The sequence below is a fragment of the Mesocricetus auratus genome, unplaced genomic scaffold (genome assembly GCF_017639785.1).
Source record: "Mesocricetus auratus isolate SY011 unplaced genomic scaffold, BCM_Maur_2.0 Super-Scaffold_100004, whole genome shotgun sequence".
Classification (NCBI taxonomy): Eukaryota; Metazoa; Chordata; class Mammalia; order Rodentia; family Cricetidae; genus Mesocricetus; species Mesocricetus auratus.
In genome coordinates, this window is record NW_024429189.1 from 116,069,169 (window position 1) to 116,089,395 (window position 20,227).

Sequence of the window (20,227 nt, forward strand, 5' to 3'; positions counted from 1 at the left end):
CAAATAAGAGGCCCTAGACTACTATTGTAATCAAATCTCAGGGATCTGATTAGCAAAACAAGGCAAGGTCCAAACAGCTGCTCGCATGGCCATTTGCAATGGTTTCATGGGACTACTGGCGATTGCCAACCCTGCTTCCTGCTTTCACACAGTGTCCCTGCACTCTCAGTCCCAAGTGCCTTGACTTGACCATTAGAAATCTTTGCACACGCACTCCGGAGGCAAAGGCAAGCATATCTCTTTGAGTTCAAGGCCAACCCGGTCTACAGAGCGAGTTCCAGGACAGGTTTCAAAGCTACAGAGAAACCCTGTCTGAAAAGGAAGGAAGGAAGGAAGGAAGGAAGGAAGGAAGGAAGGAAGGAAGGAAGGAAGGAAGGAAGGAAGGAAATCCTTATTTCTAGGCTTTCCCAGCCGACACAGGGAAGTCCATTAGGACCACAATCAACGTCCCTGTACCCCAATATAAAGATGCCATCATGCGGGCAGGCGGACGAGGAGCCCTGGTCTGATGGAAAAAGGACAACCAACTTGGGGGACTTTCAGACAGATGAACTAAGGGCATGTATTCGGAGTCTCACTGCAGTTAGGAGCTGGCAACCTGTGGCTTGTAGGAAAACATAAAAAACTACGGCCAAGATAAAGGAGATTTGATGCCACTGTATTCTCTATCATGAATGCATATCGTATCACGTATTCCTTTGAAGGAAGCAACTCGAACGTGGGAAGGACAAGGTGATGGATGAGACTGAAGTAACTCGTACACCAGTCAAGACAAGGTTCCGCTTCACCATGCCTCGAGGATTTAGCAGAAGGATCCAAGAAGCAATCAGGTTCCGGAGTCCTCTACCAGCAGAAGAAAAACGGCTCGGAAGAGCACCTGGCTATTGCGCCTGCGTACTGCAAGCACCACAGCGCACGCGCATTGATGCCGTCCAGCCCACCTAGTGACGCAAAGTGCACGTGGGCGGGGACAGCTTCTCGGGATCTGCTAGGTCGGGTTCCACGCGTAAAGGCTGTGTTGACGCGGAGCGGGACTGGAGAGCCGAGCCCTTGGTGGGTAGTCGCTCCCGGTCTCCGGGTACACCACCGCCTCCACCGAGGGGCTGAGGGCGCCGTGCAGGGTAAGGGGGGCCTGCGGGGTGTGCTTGGCCGGGATGACTGAGTGCGGGGGTGGGTGTCTCCCAATGCACGAGTGACAGGGTTCCCCGTGTTGCGGGTTCAAGTGCCTTGGCACCTCCCTGCGCCAGGCGGCAGCTCCTGGGGGAGACCTCAGGGTCACTTGCGCTCCCCGCCCTTTCCCCTTGGTGCCTTACCGTTCCGCTGCGCGGTCCCCGCACGTGTGTATTACACGGTGGTACTCGCGCAGTGTTGCGAGCTACACTGTAGGCCAAGCAGCAGGGGTCTCTGCCCGAGTGCAACCCACTGCCCTGCGCCATCCATCCATTCATTTGGCCGGTATGTGCTGACCCGCCCCTAGCGGAGCTAGGCCTAGGCCCCACCCCTCCTACACTGCACAGTCCAACTAGGAGGCTCAGGAAACTGGGGAAGTACTGTGTTCTGACAGTACAGAGGTGGGACTGATGGTGACCTGGAAAAGCCTGTCAGGGGTCGCGGTGGTTCTGCCTAAGTTGATGTGTGGCCACAGGTGCTTCAGGCTAAAGGAGGGAGAAGTCCTGATGTGGACGCCCAGAACGTAGAAGGATGGAGAATCCGAGGGAACAGGTTTTTATTTTAAGAGCAGCAGGAAGTAATTGGGTGTTTTTGAGCTACACTGCTGAGTAGGTTACAGCAGACACAGCCCTTCACACACTGAATCTGTCCAAAGGAATCAGTTGCCTGAAAATACCTGGGCCTTTTATATCTCTGCAGGCCCTTGTACCCCACGGTCATGTGTGGTGAGCCATGCATCCTACATCACAGGGCGTATAGCAAAGTCTTCATAGCCACAGTAGGAACATCTCAGACACCCTCGAAGGAGATATCCCGGGGAGAGATAGATGAATGTGATTACAGGGACTCTTGTGGGGCACTGCAGAGCCTTGGAGGGGCCTGAATAGCATTGAGGGGAGGTTTCCCTATTCCTGTTACCAGCCAATTAACAATGTAGCCCTTGAAAAATGCAGCAAGCATAATGGTAAGTCTAAAAATTGAGGGAGTTTTTGTCCCTATCCTTCTGCCCCAGGGAGGAGTGTAGGCTAATATGGTGTGTATCTGAGCCCCTCCTGGAGGCTCATAGACAAAACGTGAGAGGCATGGCAGCCTGCAAAAACATCAGGAGTCCTCTTCACAGGGCCATTCGTGTAGAGGGTTTATTCTTTTCTCCAAGAAAAGATTTTCTACAACTACCAGAAGAATAAGTGGTGCTTTGTTAGTGGCCTTTATTTTGGGACACATATTCAGTGTGTGCAGCAGTCATTTGCAGGCTTGGTTCCTCTACTTTAATGCAAACCAGGAAAAATCTGGCTGCTGCCACTTCAAATCAGCTGGAGCATAGTTCTGAGATCCTGTGTCCCCTTCCCCCCTCCTAACTCCACACCTACTACCTTCTCTGACTCCAGTTTCTACCTGACAGGAAGTGAACCTCTCCAAGCCTCCCCTGTTTGCCTCTGCATGCCACTTCCTGTTCTCCTGCTCATTCCCCACCTGGCTTTACTTCTTCCTGCTGCTTGCTTTTTGTTCGTTTGCTTTTTGTTTTGTTTTGTTTTAAAATCTCTGTTCTGTAACTAAGGTTGAGTTGTTTTCCTCAGCAAGCCTTTGGAGAGTCTGATCAGTATGCCACCACTGGGTGTTAGACACGGCTGTAGAAAAGTGATTGATCCTTCCTGCAAGTGCCTTAGCTATGAACAAACACTTCAACAACAGAATGAAGTTGATGTGTTCGGAGTTGGGCCTCTGAGGCACGGAGGTGCCTGTGGACAGACTGGTCTGTCTGTGCCCCTTGGGTATGGTGTTCAGTTTGGATTGTTAATATCCTGTGTAAATGCCATGATTGTAGGTCTGTGATAAGTATTGTCCGGCTGTCTAAAGTAGATTCTTGTATTTACAGGTTGGGTGTAGGGCACTTGGCACATGGTGAAGACATTCAAGCCAGGGAAGGCAGTAGAATTTGGACAGTGAACAAAATTGGCCCAGTTGATGGCTGAGCATTCTGGGAATGGGTAATAGTATGCATAAAGGGCCTGAGACGGGGAACTGACTTTTCAAGGCAAACGGAGGCAGTGTGTTCTTGGGGTGCATGGGCAAAGAGTAAAAGATATGGAATAGGTTGCAAGGGCCAGGCCTCAGCAGGTGGTGAGATGTGATCTTGAGAGTAGCTCTCAAGTGCAGTGGGATCAAGTGAGACCCAAAGTAAGGCAGGATCTGGGGACTGGCGCGGGCGTTGTGATCCTTAGCACCTGCCCAGAGAACCTTTCTGAGCCCCATACGGTGCAGGAACTGGGGAAGGTGATGTGTCTTGTTTTCTTGCCCCAGTTTGGGCCTCCTCTCTGGGCCTGGGGCACAGAGGCAGTGTTGTGTGACCTGAGCTGTTTGCCTGAGAGTATTTGGGTGTGACCAGGGGTGGAACCAAGGGAACCCTGCCCTGATTCACTTAGACCGCTTAGGCTGTGCACACAGGCCCTGCCTAGGACTGCTGTTACTCTCCCCAGGCAGGGCAGCCACAGGGTCCTTCTGCCCATCGTTGTGCCCAGTTTCTAGGTGATGGATTTCCACAGCGGGCAGGAGTGAGGAGTGGCAAGACCAACAGACATCCCTTGAGATGCGGGCCCCTCTCTTCTCATCCTTTAAAGACTAGGAGCTACTAAAAAACAAAACTGAACATCCAGAGACGATAGTACACACCCAGACTCCCATCACTGGAGAGTCTGAGGCAGGAGGATTGAGATTTGAGGCCAGCATGGACTATATATCAGGAACCTGTCTCAAAAACCCTTTCAAAAAAATTAAAAATTAAATTTTAAAAATGGGTGAATGGTTTTGTTTGGAGTATATTGGACCAAAACTGATGGCATCAATTCCATTTATTTTTATAGAATGTTATAGGCCTTGAAAGTACCAGACATCATTTATCCCTCAACAGGAATGTTTTTTTTTTATAAATGAAAAGCAGCATCCATTAAACATTCAGAAAAATAAGTTCACTGTCTCACACCTGTCTCAGGTTCACTGGAGTTGTTCGAGTGGCCAGTTTTTATGCCCCTGGGAAAGTAAATCACTGACAGTACAATCTATGAATGGGACTGTGAGTAAAGATGGCAAGACAGGGCGGGGCATGTGGATCTGTTGCCTGGAGTGATCTGTAGACACTGGGCTCTTTGATATAAGCAGCAGCGTGTCCCACTGTGGTTTGTTGGGAAGTTATCTGGTGTCCAGAACCCTCAGTTCTGGACTATCCCTTCCAGAATCATCAAGAAAATCAAATGACTCCTGTGAGTCCTGGAGGAAGGGTTGCAGACCAGTTTTGAATTGCATACTTTGTACCCAGACCTGGAAACTTCTGACATAGGCCATAGGCTACACCCAATATGATTTACCTAATTCTCTTCCCTACAGCCAGCAGCAGCCACATAGTCCCCAGCAGACTGAGAAATGAGGAAAATACCAAACCATGGAACCCTGCGGATGACAAAGGTGGCATACCCCCTCGGGCTGTGTGTGGGCCTGTTCATCTATGTTGCCTATATCAAGTGGCACCGGGCCTCTGCTGCCCAGGCCTTCTTCACCATTGCTGGAGCTGCCTCAGGGGCACGGTGGACCCAGCAGGCCTTCAGCTCCTCAGACTCAGCTACGCATAGTCACGAGGTCTTCTATGGGATCATGTTTGACGCTGGGAGCACCGGCACCCGAATCCACGTCTTCCAGTTTGCCCGGCCACCTGGAGGTATCTGTCTGACCATGAGTCATTAGGGGGCTCAGACACAGTGTCTGCCTTCTCCCCTCTCAGGGCAAGGCTGTTAACTTCACAAGACTGTGGGCTTGAGCCCCTGCCCTAAACTAACCCGGAAGTCTGTTAACATGAAGTTATTAAGGCAGAATTCAGTGGTAGAGCACATGTGAGGCCCTGGGTGTGAGCACCAGACCACTTGGGGCGGGGGGAGTATAGTTACTAAGACATACTTACTCAGTGGACACGAAGCCCATGCACCTATAGTCCCCAGGAGCTCAAACCTGTCCTTACACTTTGAGACTACCAGTGACTAGCATTGATGGGCAGCTAAGGCCCTACAGGGCATTTAGTGGCCTGTGCCCTCCCTGTGTCCACAGTAGGCCTTGTGACTGAGTCTGTGATTTGGGCCATGTCATGTTGATGCTGGGAGATCTCAAGTCAGGAAACAACTGCAGACTCAGGCTCATGGGAGCCAGAAGCCCAGGCAAGTTAGAACAGTAGGAGAAACCTGGGACTGAGGCTTGCAGGAACTGCTGCTGTGGGCCCAAAGAGCCTAGCATGGCACTCAGGAGGGGTCTGCACCTCAGGCCCTACCAGCTCTGCTTCCTGGGAATGGGGACTTCAGACAGAAGGTGGGGACCCCTTGGCTGCCTGGCTCTTTGCTCAGCTCTCACATCTGTTGCCCTAAAATCTGCCCTCTGTGCATCTGACTCGGTCAGCCGGCTTTTTAGCCCTCGGCTTTGCCCAGCTCCATATCTAAATCCCTAGTGAGCAGACACTATCCTGGTATTAATTGCCTGTGAGCATGAGACCCTGACACCTCTTTTCAAAACTACAGTAGTCTGGTTTACTTGCTTCTGATTTAGTTATTATTTCTTTTTCTTTTTATGTGTTTGGGCCAGAACTTTGCTTCACAAGAAAAGGGGAGAGAAATGTTATTGAGGATAATTTAGATATAAAAAAGTTTGTATCCATTTAAGGTGTTAATTTTTAACAGTTAATCTGAGTGTGGTGCTTCATGCCTTTAATCCCAGCACTTGACAGGCAGAGGCAGGTGGATCTCTATGAGTTTGAGGACAGCCAGGGCTACACAGAGAAACCTGTCTGAAAAAACAACAACAACAATAATTTAATAGTTAATTCTTGCTGACTCAACAGCAGAAATGATACTCTAGCCTTTTGTTAGTTTGTTAATTTATGCACTGATCCTTCTATATTTATTGCATGAGTTAAACATTAAATGCCAGATCTACTTACGTGCCTGCAAAATTGGTTTTGGAACCAAATGTAACAGTTGTAGTTAGAAGGGTTTGCTCAGTGGTAGAACACTGTTCCAGCATGTTTTAGGCCCCAATCAATTTCTATCACCAAATTTAAAAAAAAAAATCTAAGTTTAAGGCAGTAATACCATAATTTGGTGTTTCTCTTTAAAGAGAACAACCCTCGTGAAAAGGTTTTGTTCCTGGCTGGGCAGTGATGACTCGCCTTTAATCCCAGCACTCGGGAAGCAGAGGCAGGTAGATTGCTGTGAGTTCGAGACCAGCCTGGTCTACAAGAGCTAGTTCCAGGACAGCCTCCAAAGCCACAGAGAAACCCTGTCTTAAAAAAAAAAAAGCAAAACACTTTTGTTCCTGTTTTTTAGTCCTGTTTTTGTCTTCCTTGTCTTCCTATTCACATATTCCTGATTTAGACTGTTTCTTTGGCCACAGGATGCCTCTGGACACTTTCCTTGTTGCAATATAGTTTTTTCCTCCTGACATCAAACACTCAACTTCTTAAGAAGAAAAGCAAGCCTTTAAAAGCTTGTTTAAGGCCCATATAAGGATAATGTCCCAGAGTTACAGACGTCATTTTTATTTTACAGTTTAAGATCACTTTCTGTTTTTGCTTTTTTGTTATTTTGTTTTTCGAGACAGAGTTTCTTTGTGGTTTTAAAAGTTGTCTTGGAACTAGCTCTTGTAGACCAGGCTGGTCTCAAACTCACAGAGATCCACCTGCCTCTGCCTTCGGAGTGCTGGGATTAAAGATGTGCGCCACCAACACCCAGCCTCAGTTTAAGATCATTTATCTTGTTAAATCAGCAAGAATTATCTTAAAATTTAAGTAAGTTATCCTCAATAAAGCCGGGATTCCAGTTGTTCGGTTGTTTGGGGGTTTTTTGTTGGCTTTTTTGTTTGTTTGGTTTGGTTTGGTTTGGTTTTTTGCAGTGCTGTAATCAATTCCAGGGCCTCTAAAGTGCTAGGCAAGCACACTCACCCTGGCCTGCCTGTGTGTGTGTGTGTGTGTGTGTCTGTGTCTCTGTGTGTGTGTGTCTGTGTGTGTCTCTGTATGTGTCTGTGTGTGTATATATACATACACACACACACACACACACACACACACACACACACACATATATATATTTAAGAAAGAAAAACAAACTTTAGGTCCTTTACTCAGTTGATCTAGATCACAGAATTTAAACAAAAATAATCCCTCTTAATTGGCCTCCATGGTCAAGCTTCTGCTCTTAACCTCAGCTGGTCTCCTCTGTATATATATAATTCCTTGTATATACTCATAATTACATCTTTTAAAAATGTCTCCCTTTAGAAACTCCCACCTTGACCCATGAGACCTTCAAGGCACTGAAGCCTGGGCTTTCTGCTTATGCTGATGATGTTGAAAAGGTAACCACCGTCTTGTGTCTGTTTGTCCTTCCATGTCCTCTAACTGACTTCCCTTCTGAACTAGATCAGTTGGCCATCTTCTGAGAGAAAGGTGCCCTGGTGCTGGTACTGCCTGTGGAAGATAGAGAGGTAGGAAGGAGTGAGGGTCCCACCGACCAGTGTGCTGACACCATGAGGCCCTGGCCCATACACAGTTCAGAAGCTCACACCCACACATGTAAGCGTTATTGGGGGGCTGCAGAAATGGCTCAGTGGTTAAGAGCACTGGCTGCTCTTCCAGAGGACCTGGGTTCAGTCTCCAGCACCTACGTAGCAGCTCACTACCACCTGTAATTCCAGTCCCAGGGAATCCAGTGCTACCTTCTGGCCTCTGTAGGCACTGTGTACATGTGCACAGACTGCAGGCAGGCAAAACACTCATACAACAATAAAATGAGGAAAAATGTTGTATTTGGACTTTAAAATATTTGTATTAGTAATATAAGTTTTGCAAAGTACCCTGTGATGCAGGGATCTAGGGATGCAGCTCCGGGCTTTCCAACTCTAGACCAATGCTCTGATATTGAACTAAGACTCCCCATAATGACTTTGTAATTTAAATGTTGCATTGCAGTTCCTCTGCTTGAAAGCATAACATTTACTAAAAACAAATATTAATGTTAAAACTATTGTGCTAGGGCTAGCAGAGCTCAGTGGTAAATTTATGTACCAAATAAATATAAAACAGATTTCATTGAGGTGAAATAGGATTTCTCTAAGTGTGTAGCATTTAGATTTCTGATGTCTTAATGTTTTAATGCACTAGCAGATGTGAACCAAGGACTCATGAGTTTCTTCTAAAGCAGATTCTGCTTGCTGAGAGGGTTTGACTTCCCTGTCATTGGTTTGTTTGTTTGTTTCTTCTTTTAAACTCTGGGTACGATACCCAGCGCCTCTCCTTGTGTGTTAGGCAAGTGCCCACCTTGGAGCTGCATGCTAGGGCATTTCAACATTCCCCAGACCCTGTGCTAGTCCGCGGCTCTGACCCATGGTGTTCTAACAAATGGCCAGTGCTGCTTGATGCAGTGCTCCTGCCGGTTTTGACAGTTAGAGAAAGGGGCCAGGAGGTGGGTTGTCGGCAAAAGCGCTAGCTTCAGATGCCTGCTGACCTGAGTTTGAGTCCCAGAGCCCACAACAAAAACCTCAGTGTGGTGAGTCAGCTAGTCTGTAGTAAGTCTGCAGCAGCAGGAGCAAGAGAGACCCAGCCCACACGAGGTAGACGGTAAGAACTGATTCATGGAAGTTATCTTCCTATTTCTGCATATGAAATGCTCGTGCATGTGCATGCATCCCCCAAACTTAACTTTTAAATGAGATAGTATGTTTAATATACATTTTAAAGGGTAGTGGTAACTGGGTAGTGTAGAATAACAACCCTGCTTTGCTTTCACTATATCCAGAGTGCTCAGGGGATCCAGGAGCTTCTGAATGTTGCTAAGCAACACATTCCATATGACTTCTGGAAGGCCACTCCTCTGGTCCTGAAGGCCACAGCTGGTTTGCGCCTGCTGCCAGGAGAAAAGGCTCAGAAGTTGCTGCAAAAGGTAAACTTAACCATTTTCCCCACTGGAGGGTGGCTAAGAATCACTAAAAAAAAAAACACTAACATGCTGGGCATGCCTGTCACTCCAGCACCTGGGTGACCAAGCAAGACAGTTTCAAACCAGAGGCCAGTCTGAGCTACAGAGTGAGACAATGTCTCAAAACAAAATAGCCACTATCCTTGCAGCTAGTGTCAAGCAGGCAGGACATAGAAGTGTCCTCAAGAGAAAAGCTTTGAAATGTTCACAGTATCACAGTTAGGAATTGTCTATGTGACATTTAAGAACACAACTGTGTCCTAAGATTGTGTTGTGCTCCAGAGGGCACCCACAGGTGTGTGAGCTGAGCTGGCATCTTAGCCCAAGCTCAGCTGTGACTGCCCAAGAGACCCTCAGCCTCTTGCCCAGCCCCAGTGCTTCCGGGGGACATGGTACCCCAGACAACCATTTTGTACTCTATACATACTCGACCCCAGAATGCATTTCTAATTTCCTTTCCATCCACCAAGTTTGGGAAGATACAGTCTCCCTCAACTTCTAGACTGTTCTTACACTGTTTACCTGAAAGATGGTAGCACAGTAGATCCTCTTAGGACATAAGGGAGGTAGAGGTGGCTAGGGGCACTGAAGTTTCTATGTCCTGAGACTCCTTAGAAAATGGAGAAAGAAACGTACCCAGTTGTTCACACCTTCACCTCCCTCTGCCAGACTCATGTCCCTGGATACGTGTCCCCACCTATACACAGGCCACATCAGTGTTTCCCAGGTTTAAACCCTGACTCATAGGGCTTCTTGCCCTTCATCTCTGAACCCAAAGCCAGGGAATGTCTGGGGACCCCACAGGCTCAGGGCACGTCAATTCTGCCTAGGCCACCTTTGCTCTCAGAACTCTCCTGTCCGCAGCAGCTCAAGAAGAGATACCTGGAGTAGCCTGTCTCTTAGCTCTCCTAGGGATATCAGCCAAGGCCACCCCTACAGAAGATTGAAGAAGCTTGAAACAGTTTCATCTTTGCTTCTCAGCATACCACAGAGCCCTCAGTGTTCTGTCACAGCCAGCTGGGCACACAGTGCCCTTCCTAACTCTGATCTTGCTTCTGAAGAATGAGCACATCCCCCTGCCCTGGCTGGGGTGGAGGGTGAGACACTCCCTGTGTGGACCAAACTGACCTCAATCTCCAGATCTCTGGCCTCCACCTCTCAAGTTCTGTACAAGTGTACAGCTTCATGCCAAGCTAAGAAATGTTTCTCTTTGCATTTAGGTGAAGGAGGTATTCAAGGCATCACCTTTCCTTGTAGGGGACGACTGTGTCTCCATCATGAACGGCACAGATGAAGGTAGAGTGGACAAATGAGTATCTCTCCAGTGCATGTCCCAGTCAGACAAACGACTTGGTGCTGCCGCCACTGCATGGACTCCAGGCCTGAGGGCACTGTAGCTAGACTGTCATGGTTCTGTTCCATTTGTTAGAGACAAGTTCTTACCTTGACCAGCTCCAAGCCTGGTGCGGATGCAGCCTCTGAAAACATCATCCTTTGGGTTTTAAGGCATTTAGAGAATGCCACTTGCTGCCATGCTGGGGACATTGTGGTTATGTAGCTCATTCTGTAGCCGATACGTGAGGTTCCTCCCAGGCCAGTGGCTTTAAATATGACCTTAAGAGTGAGCTTGTCTGGAGGGCAGAGGAAACATTGGATTCTCTGCCTGCCTTCTTCAAAAATGGAAGCTGGTGACAAAGTCCTGGAGGAGACTGACCAGCATTTGGTAATGTGTTCTACGTTTTCAGTGTGTGCCGAAGCCCCTGGGTTCTTGAGTGAACACTGCTCCCTCTCAAGGCTAGGAATGCAAGCAGTGCCCACACACCCCTGAAATCTGGGAATAGGTTAGCGAAGTAGATAGCAGTCCTGTGTGTCGAGAGTTAAAATGGGGTCTAGAGAGACGGCTCAGCTGTTAGGATCACTTACTACTCTTACAGAAGACCAAACTCAGTTCCCAGCATCCACATGGTTTCTCACAGCCATCCGTAACTCTAGTTCCAGGGACTCCAACCCCTCTTCTGACCTCCATGGGCACCAGACACACATGAAGTCCACAGACATACATGCAAGCAGCACACCCATACACTAAATTTTTTAAAGGAATTGAAATGTCTGTGCTGTTCTCTTGTAGGTGTTTCAGCATGGATCACTGTCAACTTCCTGACAGGTGCGTGTCTGCTGGATGGGAAAGGCTAATGGCTCCCATCCCTAGGAAAGGAGTGCCTGCCAGGCTTCCTGAAGCACCTGCTGAGACCCCATTGCCATAACAGCCAGATTCAGTGTTGCTGGCGTGGAGGCAGGTTGGGGTCCAGACAGGTTAGGCGATGTGAGCCCCTGTGTGCTCGTCACCCCTCACTGCCCTTCCCTTTCTCAGTACAGCCCCACCCAGCATCCACTGGGACTTTGACCTGTAGTTTGTGTCTGAGAAAAGCAGTGAATCAAACCTAGTCAGGTCTTCAGATACGGGATATGATGTGACTGTGCTGGTCACCCTTGCCAAAGCCGTCTGCCTTGGAAACGGGTTGTCAAGAGACACTTTCAGATAGTTTTCAGTGCGGCCCTGTACTGGAAAAGGGTAGTGTGTCTATGTTGAAAGAAGGAAGTGTTTTCCGGGAAAGTCTCACTATTTGCGGGCAGAAAGACACTGGTCGAAAAGTTGGGGATCACTAGCTCAAATGCTTTGGGAGAACAGCCTGAGATGGGGCTAGTCAAAGAGGATGCCCTGTAGGGAGGATCCCTGTCAGAACAGCAAAGAAGTCGGTGTTCCCTGGGAGGTGAGGCTGGCCCTGCCAGATGATAGGCCAGTGTGAGCATTTCTCTCAATGTTCAGAGCCATTCTGCCAGCCACATCAAAGCCACAGCTGGCAGAGCCATGGCTCTTGGAGACTTTTAAGTTAAAATGTTTCAAGTAGTTAACAGGAGCTTCTGCAGCCTCCCTGCCTTTCCCCCCTCCCGCCACCACCACCAGGGGCAGCTTCTTACCTCTCTTTGATCTTCTGATATGCTCATATCCTTCCTAACCCGGCAGCACTGTCTTTATTCCCTGTGATCTAGGCAGTCTGAAAACCCCCGGAAGCAGCAGCGTGGGCATGCTGGATTTGGGCGGAGGATCCACTCAGATCACCTTCCTCCCCCGTGTCGAGGTAACCTGCCCTGTCTGCCTCACCAGGTGTGTGCATCAGTCAGGGAGCTGCAGCCACCCAGAGGAGGCCCCTCAGAGAAGGCCCCTTGGCCACTGGAAGGTGCTCCAACGTCTTAGATTTTAACTCTACAGACTAAAAACCAAAATAGAAACCTGCTCTTCAGTGAGGTGAAACCAAATGATGACGAGGAAGCTTTGGGCTAGAGGCTGGACACTTTATCCCCCATGAAGTTCCAGGAACAAGAGTGAACAGTATGGCTAATAGATTGAGGGCAGGGGGTCAGCCCCCTTCAAGGTAAATGTTCTAAAGAGATGAAAACACCAGTGTTTAGTGGCATCCGCTATTTTAAATACCTTTCTTGTCTCCCACACTTTATTAACAATCACAGGAAACACCTGTGTTATAGAGCGTGAATAAATGACCTGTACACACCTAGTGACTGAAGCTGTGGTCCTAGTCAGGTTATTAGAGAAAGATGCTTAGCTGGTCTGATTGAACTATGTGTGTCAGAAGGTGCAAGATGCAGCTGGTCCAGTGCTGCCCATCTGTGACCCCAGCACTGTGGAGGCTGAGGTTGGAGGATTAGGAGTTCAAAGGTAGCAGGACCTGGTCTCAAAATAACAATAATAAATTAATTAATAATGATAGTAATAAATGCTGAGGATGTTGCTCACTGGCCAAGTACCTGAAAGCCCTGGTTTGATCCCTAATATGCAAAGAAAGCTTCTAGAAGGACAAACCATCGCTCTGTTGGTTTGTTTTTTTACTTCTTGTTCCTCATTGTTTCATAGCCAAAGACTCAATGGAAAGCTCATTAGATGTCCCTGTTCATCCAGACGATTCAGGGAGGAGGGCACGGTCTTCTGGAAAGACAGGGGGCAACAGTGACTTCGTGTTCCTCCCCAGGGTACCCTGCAGGCCTCCCCGCCTGGCCACCTGACAGCGCTGCAGATGTTTAACAGGACGTACAAACTGTATTCCTACAGGTGGGTTTGCCCACTCCTGGGGCACCTCCCACTGCTGCCTTCTGGTGGGACCCTTTCCCCATGTAGATGCCAGATCCCAGACTCCCTTGTGCCAATAGACTGCCTGGGCCCTGTCCTGCCTCCCTGCTTCTCCTCCTGTATGCATCATTTTTAAATTCCCTGTAAAAGTTAATTCTTCTATTCTTGGAAAAGACTAAGGTGAGGAGTTGGTTGCCTCTTGGCCACATGGCACTTGCAGAACCCCATAAAAACAGACGGGCTCTGTCTCCTTCGCTGCCATGTGCACAGCGTCTGTAAGAGCTCGTGGCAGGCTCTCAGTTCAATTACCTAATGTTTCAGCCTTAGCATAAGGCTCAGAGAAGAAGCAGGAACACCTTACCTACTCCCACTGAGCCCAGGCAGGTGCATGAGTGGCCCAGCCTCACCGGGATTTGTCTCCACAGCTACCTGGGGCTAGGACTGATGTCGGCACGACTGGCTATTCTGGGTGGTATGGAGGGGAAGCCTGGTGAGTAGAACACTTGCTCTAGACTCTGTCCCCACTCTTGGTGCCTCTCTTCTGTGATCTCTGTGAGTTCGAGGCCAGCCTGGTCTACAGAGAAAGTGACAGGATAGGTTCCAAAACTACACAGAGAAACCCTGTCTCAAAAAACAGAAAGAGAGAGAGAGATACTAGGAGATTACTATAGAGATGGCTCTGTGGTTAAGAGCTCTGTTTGCCTTTCTGAAGGAACCAGATTTGATTCCCAGCACCCACAACTGTCTTTAACTCCAGACCCTGGGGATCTGACGCCCTCTCTAGCCCCCACAGATACTGCAAGCAAAACACCCATGTACATAAAATTTTTAAAAAGGGATTTTTAATTTAAAAAGGAGAGTTAGTAGGGAAATAATTTCTGAACTGTGTCACCTGCACTTAGAATCACCTCATGTGTCAGTTCTCTGTCACTGACAGTAACTGGGACAAATGGCTCTAAGAAAGAAAAGTTTGTCTTATGGTTTTGGAGGCTTAAGTTGTTGATCACTTAATGTGTTGCCTTTGGGCCTGTGGTGAAGCAGGACACTATGGTGGGAACATGTGGCAGAGGGTTCACCTGCTGGCAGCAGGAGGCAAAGGAGGAAAACAGTCAGGCTCCAGCGTTTCTTCAAAACAATGCCCTGGTGACCTAAGTTCCTCCCCTAGCTCCACCTACCAAAGATTTCACCCCATCTTAAAGTGCTAAAGGCTGGACATGAACCTCAGCACAGCGTCTGGGCCTAGTTCATGATGAGGAGCAAAGCTTCACTCTGTGGCATGGGAACACCTGTCCTCGCCTTCCTACCAACCTGTCAGTTACTGCCAGCCTTGGCCATCTGTAAAATTGGTTTGTGACAGTCTCCTCCAAATAAGTTCATTGTGATAACGGACAAAAACAGCACTTGGCCCAGTGTCTGGAACCCCAGATGCCCAGGGGACATGAACATTTTGCCAGGCCACAGTCATGTCTCTGGACAGGTGGGATTGGCTGCCACCCTGTGACAACAGGGATTTTCTCCAGCTGACCTGGACTCTCCTGGGAGACAGGTCCCATTGTTCCCCCTCCCCCACACCTTATTACAACCTGTGGCATTCTCTGTTGGACCCCACCCAGTTGTCCAAGCTCTGTCTGATGGACACAGCGCTGTTTCCTTCTTACCTTCGTGGCCATCTCTCTATTTCAGCTGAGAATGACAAGGAACTGGTCAGCCCCTGCCTGTCTCCCCGGTTCAAAGGAGAGTGGGAGCATGCTGAGGTCACCTATAGAATTTCAGGACAGAAGGCAGGTAGGTGGCATTGCTGTTCAGGATCGTGAGGGTCAAAGGCAGCCTGCTTCCCTTTTCCTTTTCCAGATACTTCTGAAAAGCAGGCACCAACACAGACAAGTCTGTACCTTCCCCTAGAGCGTAGGCAACTAAGAACTGTGGCAGGACTGCGAAGGCTTTTGTCGAGAGCTCCTCTGCCTACCTCCCTCCTCAGGATCTCTGCACAAAGTCTCCTTGTCTGTCACCAAGCACTTCTATCCAAATAACCCAGTTTCCTAACAGCTCCAGTGAGAAGGGAACTGGCTGCCTTGGGGCCTGAGACAAATGGCCACATTTAGGCTCCTAGCCCAGAAACTGCTCTGGCCAGTTCTGTGCAGAGAGAAATGAAGGCTGCTTCCTGCCAACAGCCCAGGACACACCACCCTGTCACTGGCCCTCACCCTGGTCTTGTTATTCTGGGTCCTTTGAATTTCTTCTAGGAGAAAAACTGGGCTATTGTTCCCAGGCTGGACACAAGACATGCGGCATATCTGCCTTTGGTGTGTGGTCAGCCTGGTTGAACTGTCAGGTGTCACATGGATGGGAGCTGTGTGACCTGTGTGCCTCAGGCTTGCTAACTTTGGCTGTGGGCTTTCTCTTGCCTTCTGCAGTGGGCCTCTATGAGCTGTGTGCCAGCAGGGTGTCAGAAGTCCTCAGAAATAAAGTACACAGGGCGGAAGAGGCGCAGCACGTGGACTTCTATGCTTTCTCCTACTACTATGACCTTGCGGCGAGCTTTGGCCTCATAGGTAAGGGCCAGGGCGGTCTGGGCAGGGGGCCGATGCCAGCCAGTGGTGACTTTGTTGGTCTGGGTGAAGTGAGAGGTGTAAAAGGAGTTGGGCAATGTGGTAGGAGTCAGGAAGTCATAAGCCCCTTTCATAGGTGAGTAGTTCCTTTGAGGCAGTTAGTAAAATGGCAATTGTCTGCTGTGGATACAGATCCCGCTAGAAAGTGGGCCTTGCGCTGCACTCACTCCCTGTGCTTGACCGCTGGCCTTGCCATGCAGCATCAGCTCGGGAGCCTCTTTGGGATGGGTAGCCACATGCTGTCTTTCTGAGGAAGACCTGCAGTGAGGGGCTCGCTTTGACCCAAGGACCCAGGGCAGGGTAAGCAGTCAGCCAGTGAAGGGTCTGACAGCGTCTATCTTACCTGACAGATGCAGAGAAAGGAGGTAGCCTTGTGGTCGGAGACTTTGAGACAGCAGCCAAGTATGGTGAGTGGTGCTGCACTTGTCAGGGTGGGACATGGGAGCAGACACCCCAGGTGTGATGGCACAAGGCCCAGCACTGCTGGGTTTAGTACCTTACTCTGTCTGTTAACTGGTGCTGAGAGGTGTGTAAGGGCAGAGTTCAAAGTGTACTATCATCACCAAGGGCCAAACCTCAGATCCAACCTCCCGGTGGAGGGCATCCCCAGATGTGAAAGGCCACAGTTCGGTGCTGCCACAGGGCTCTGAGGCTCCAGTTCCCTCATCTCAAATCTCTGGCACTTTCCCTTGCTACCAAAGACTCTTCCCTGGGATGGTCACAGCTACTTCATGATGGTCAAATGACCCTGAGGAAGTTGGGTTCCAGGACAGTAGTGCCTGCTGGGACAGCATCCTGAGTGTCTCCCTGAGTTGTCTTTCTTCTCCTCCCATGCCCTTTGTGCAACCATTCTGGGTCACAGCACTCTGGCGCTCAGGACTGAATGTCGTGTCCACATTCAGCTCTTCTGGTTGCTGCTGCCAGTTTGCAATTTAGAGCAATTAAGCTTAGTGTATTTCTCCATGGGAAGTTTCCTTCTTCTCGCCCTCCTACCCTCCCATGCTAAAAACACGGCGTATGTGCTTTTCTGTCACTTCTTGGCTTTTCCCTGGACATTGGTATCTAGATGGATTTTCCCCTCTTCCAAGAATAGATTCTGGGAGCTGTAAAAATGGTTTGAGTGTTTCTGCACAAGCATGAGGATCTGAATTCAAATCCCCAGAATTCACATAAAATGGAAAAAAAAAAAAAAAAGCCCAGACTGTGGGGGCGAAGACAGAAGAATCATGGAGGCTTGCTGAACTCCAGGTTCAAATAAGGGACCTTGTCTCAAGAGATTAAAGTAGAGTGTGATATAGCAGGATACTGTATGTTTTCCTCTGTCCTCTGTGCCTATGGGACACAACACACATACACACACACACACACACACACACACACACACACACACACACACACACCAGAATAGATTTGAAGTCAGCCTTAGTGTCATTATCAGGCCTTAGAAAGGCTGGATTCGGTCTGGAGAGATGGCTCAGAGGTTAAGAGCACTGGTTGCTCTTCCAGAGGTCCTGAGTTCAATCCCTAGTAACCACATGGTGGCTCACAACCATTTGTAATGAGATCTGGTGCCCCCTTCTGGCCTGCAGACATACATGGAAGCAGAGTGTTGTATACATAATAAATAAAAATAAAATCTTAAAAAAAAAAAGGCTGGATATTAGAATATGTTGACATCTAGGAAGTGTCAAGGTTCTCAGATACAGAGATGTAGCTGAGGGAAGTGGGGTTCTACTGTTACCCCAAGTTAAGACATTCAAGTCTCTCTTGGGCGTGGCATCCAGGCCTCGTGGAGGTTGAGACTGGCCTCTTGGCCTGCCAGTAGGATGACACTGCAGTTTGACAGTGAATCAGAAGTGAAGAGCAAGATGGGTACCACAGCAGGTGGGGTCAGGGTTGCCTCCTCCCCACCCCAGGGTGTTTAAAACAATGGTTCTCAACCCATGGGTCTTGACCCCTTTTACAAACCACTATCTCCAAAAATGTTTAATTACAATCCACAATAGCAAAATTAGCCGGGCAGTGTTGGCACATGCCTTTAATCCTAGCACTTGGGAGACAGAAGCAAGTGGATCTCTGTGAGCTCTAAGCCAAGTTCCAGGACAGGCTCCAAAGCTACACAAAGAAACCGTGTCTGGAAACAACAACAATAACAAAGTAGCAAAATTACAGTTATGAAGTAGCAATGAAAATAATGTTATGGCCGGGCGTTGGTGGCGCACGCCTTTAATCCCAGCACTCGGGAGGCAGAGGCAGGCGGATCTCTGTGCGTTCGAGGCCAGCATGGTCTGCAAAGCTAGTTCCAGGACAGCCTCCAAATCAATACAGAGAAACCCTGTCTCGAAAAACCAAAAATAAATAAATAAATAAAATAATAATAATGTTATGGTTGGGGTCACCACAGCATGAGATTAAAGGGTATTAAAGTGTCACAGCATTAGGAAGGTTAAGAACCACTGGTCTGGAACATGATTAGGAATTGGCATCTCTTCCAGTGTGCCGCACCCTGGAGACACAGCCACCCAGCAACCCCTTTGCCTGCATGGACCTCACCTACATCAGCCTGCTGCTCCATGAGTTTGGTTTTCCCAGGGACAAAGTGTTGAAGGTAAGCATTGCATCTTGGGTTCTACGTTCCATTTGTAGGATGGGGTTCTGGGAACTGTTCGCCTTACTGTTTGGATTTTTATCACCTGCTCCCATCCTTGCTTTTAAGAAACAGCATGAAACTGTGTAGCCTCCTGAGCCACTGCCTTCCTCCACAGATGCCACCCAGTCTTCCATCTCAGGCCTATGACGCTCTCTTCTCCTTTCCTTTGTCTTTTCCAGCTGGCTCGGAAAATCGACAACGTTGAAACCAGCTGGGCTCTGGGGGCTATTTTCCATTACATCGACTCCCTGAAGAGACAGAAGACTCCTGCCTTGTAGCAGCCAAGCCCTAGTCTCCACCCTAGCCAGAACTCCAAGGCTCCCAACTCTGTCCTGGAAGTGACACCATCCTTGAGGAGCCTGCACCTGGCAGAGGTCCTCCTCTGTGCTGGCAATGTCATCTCCTGCCGATTTGCCTGGGACGTGGCCCGTGTAACTAGCCCCACTACACCTCACTAGCTGGGGAAGGACCAGGGTGGGAATGCTTCCTGGCCTGAGGCCGTCTCCCTGCCTTGCCTCCAAGTGAGCAGGGATCCAGGCGGGGCCCAGGGCACAGACTGAGATGCAGCCCTGTTCTTAGCCCGTCCACCTGCAGGGTTGTGGCTGCTTTTATGTGTTTCTGTGTGGGTCTTGTTTTGTCTCCCAGCCCCTGTTCCCTCATGAGCCAGGCCTCTGTCTGCCTTCCCTGAGTTGTGGGAGGTGGAGTAGGCTGGCCCAGACACAGTGCAATATCTTCAGTGCACACATCTCTTCCTCAGGATAGTCACGGCATTACCTGGAGGTCTGCTCTTCCATCTCTGGATGGTACCGCATTAACTGATGTGGGGACACTGAGTAGGAAGAAGGTGGGACAATGCCTCGCATCAGGCCCAGTGTTCCAGCTTTGCAGAGCATATGGCTATGAGCAGAGCTATACGAATGTTCAAGGCCGAGTACTCAAGCACTACCCTGTGAACTGGGAGTGCTTTGTGTTAAAACTGAGCCCCCTTTCTGGACACAGCAATGTCCCAGTGAATGTATTGCTGCTATGAGCCACTTACACCAGTGGGGTGCTCTGGAACCGTATTGCCCCCACCCCACCCTCCTCACTGGGCTGCAGCTGGCTCCCTGTGGTCCCCTCAGTGAATGTACAGTCTATAGAATAAGCTGAGTCATGTTGTTCCACCCTGAATAAAGGTTTACAAGGGTTTCTCTCCTTTGTGTCCTGAGTGAGCAGCCAGCATTTAAAACCTGTCCAACTGGACAACGGGGTAGCAGTAACCAGCAGCAGCAGCAGGCCACCCAGAGGCCTGGACTGTTTCAGGGTCCAGGAGTGCTGTATCCCAGCTCTCTGTTGAGCTCCTCCCCCTCCTGAGATATGGCTCACAGTCTGGCTAGGGGCAGTTCTGGGTACGTCACCTGTAGATCACTCTGCTCAACAAAGATCGAGTTTGATTCTGGCGTAGTCCAAAAGGGGTCACATGCCAGGGTCCACTGATACCCCAAATGCTCACAGCTCCCAAGCCTATAGTGGTTCTGGCCCTGAGAACACCTCGTAGCCCTCTCCTCGTTACACCAAGAATGCCACTTGGACCGGCCAGTGCAGAGGAAAGGAGTTCTGTAGGAAAAGGGGGCATGAAGGCTCCAAGCAGCCAGCTCATCCTTCTCTGATA

At 49.2% G+C, this 20,227-nt stretch overlaps 1 protein-coding gene across 3 annotated transcripts; it reads left to right on the forward strand.

The window, feature by feature from the left end:
- Positions 1 to 956: 956 nt before the first annotated feature.
- On the forward strand, positions 957 to 19,764 carry Entpd6 (ectonucleoside triphosphate diphosphohydrolase 6). Of its 3 annotated transcripts, none has more exons than XM_013115235.3 (14): positions 957 to 1,121; positions 4,552 to 4,879; positions 7,478 to 7,554; positions 8,994 to 9,137; positions 10,394 to 10,469; positions 11,302 to 11,337; positions 12,225 to 12,313; positions 13,220 to 13,299; positions 13,743 to 13,807; positions 15,001 to 15,102; positions 15,732 to 15,869; positions 16,277 to 16,333; positions 18,422 to 18,534; positions 18,756 to 19,764. In XM_013115235.3, exons 2-14 carry the CDS (start codon positions 4,588 to 4,590, stop codon positions 18,852 to 18,854), a joined length of 1,368 nt encoding a protein of 455 aa, XP_012970689.1. In that variant the 5' UTR covers positions 957 to 1,121; positions 4,552 to 4,587; the 3' UTR covers positions 18,855 to 19,764. The 3 variants fall into 3 exon arrangements, with proteins under 3 accessions (XP_012970689.1, XP_012970690.1, XP_040602397.1); XM_013115236.3 differs by having other exon boundaries at positions 963 to 1,053; XM_040746463.1 differs by lacking the exons at positions 13,220 to 13,299; positions 13,743 to 13,807; positions 15,001 to 15,102; ... (2 more) ...; positions 18,422 to 18,534; positions 18,756 to 19,764 and adding an exon at positions 13,105 to 13,215 and having other exon boundaries at positions 963 to 1,121.
- The last annotated feature ends 463 nt before the right edge of the window (positions 19,765 to 20,227 follow it).

What these genes read in the sequence shown, in the direction of transcription:
- Entpd6 (XM_013115235.3), top strand. Translation starts at nt 4,588, where the DNA reads ATGAGGAAAATACCAAACCATGGAACCCTGCGGATGACAAAGGTGGCA. An exon ending in TACAAACTGTATTCCTACAG is followed by an intron (nt 13,300 to 13,742) that starts GTGGGTTTGCCC and finishes TTGTCTCCACAG; the next exon opens with CTACCTGGGGCTAGGACTGA. An exon ending in AATTTCAGGACAGAAGGCAG is followed by an intron (nt 15,103 to 15,731) that starts GTAGGTGGCATT and finishes TGCCTTCTGCAG; the next exon opens with TGGGCCTCTATGAGCTGTGT.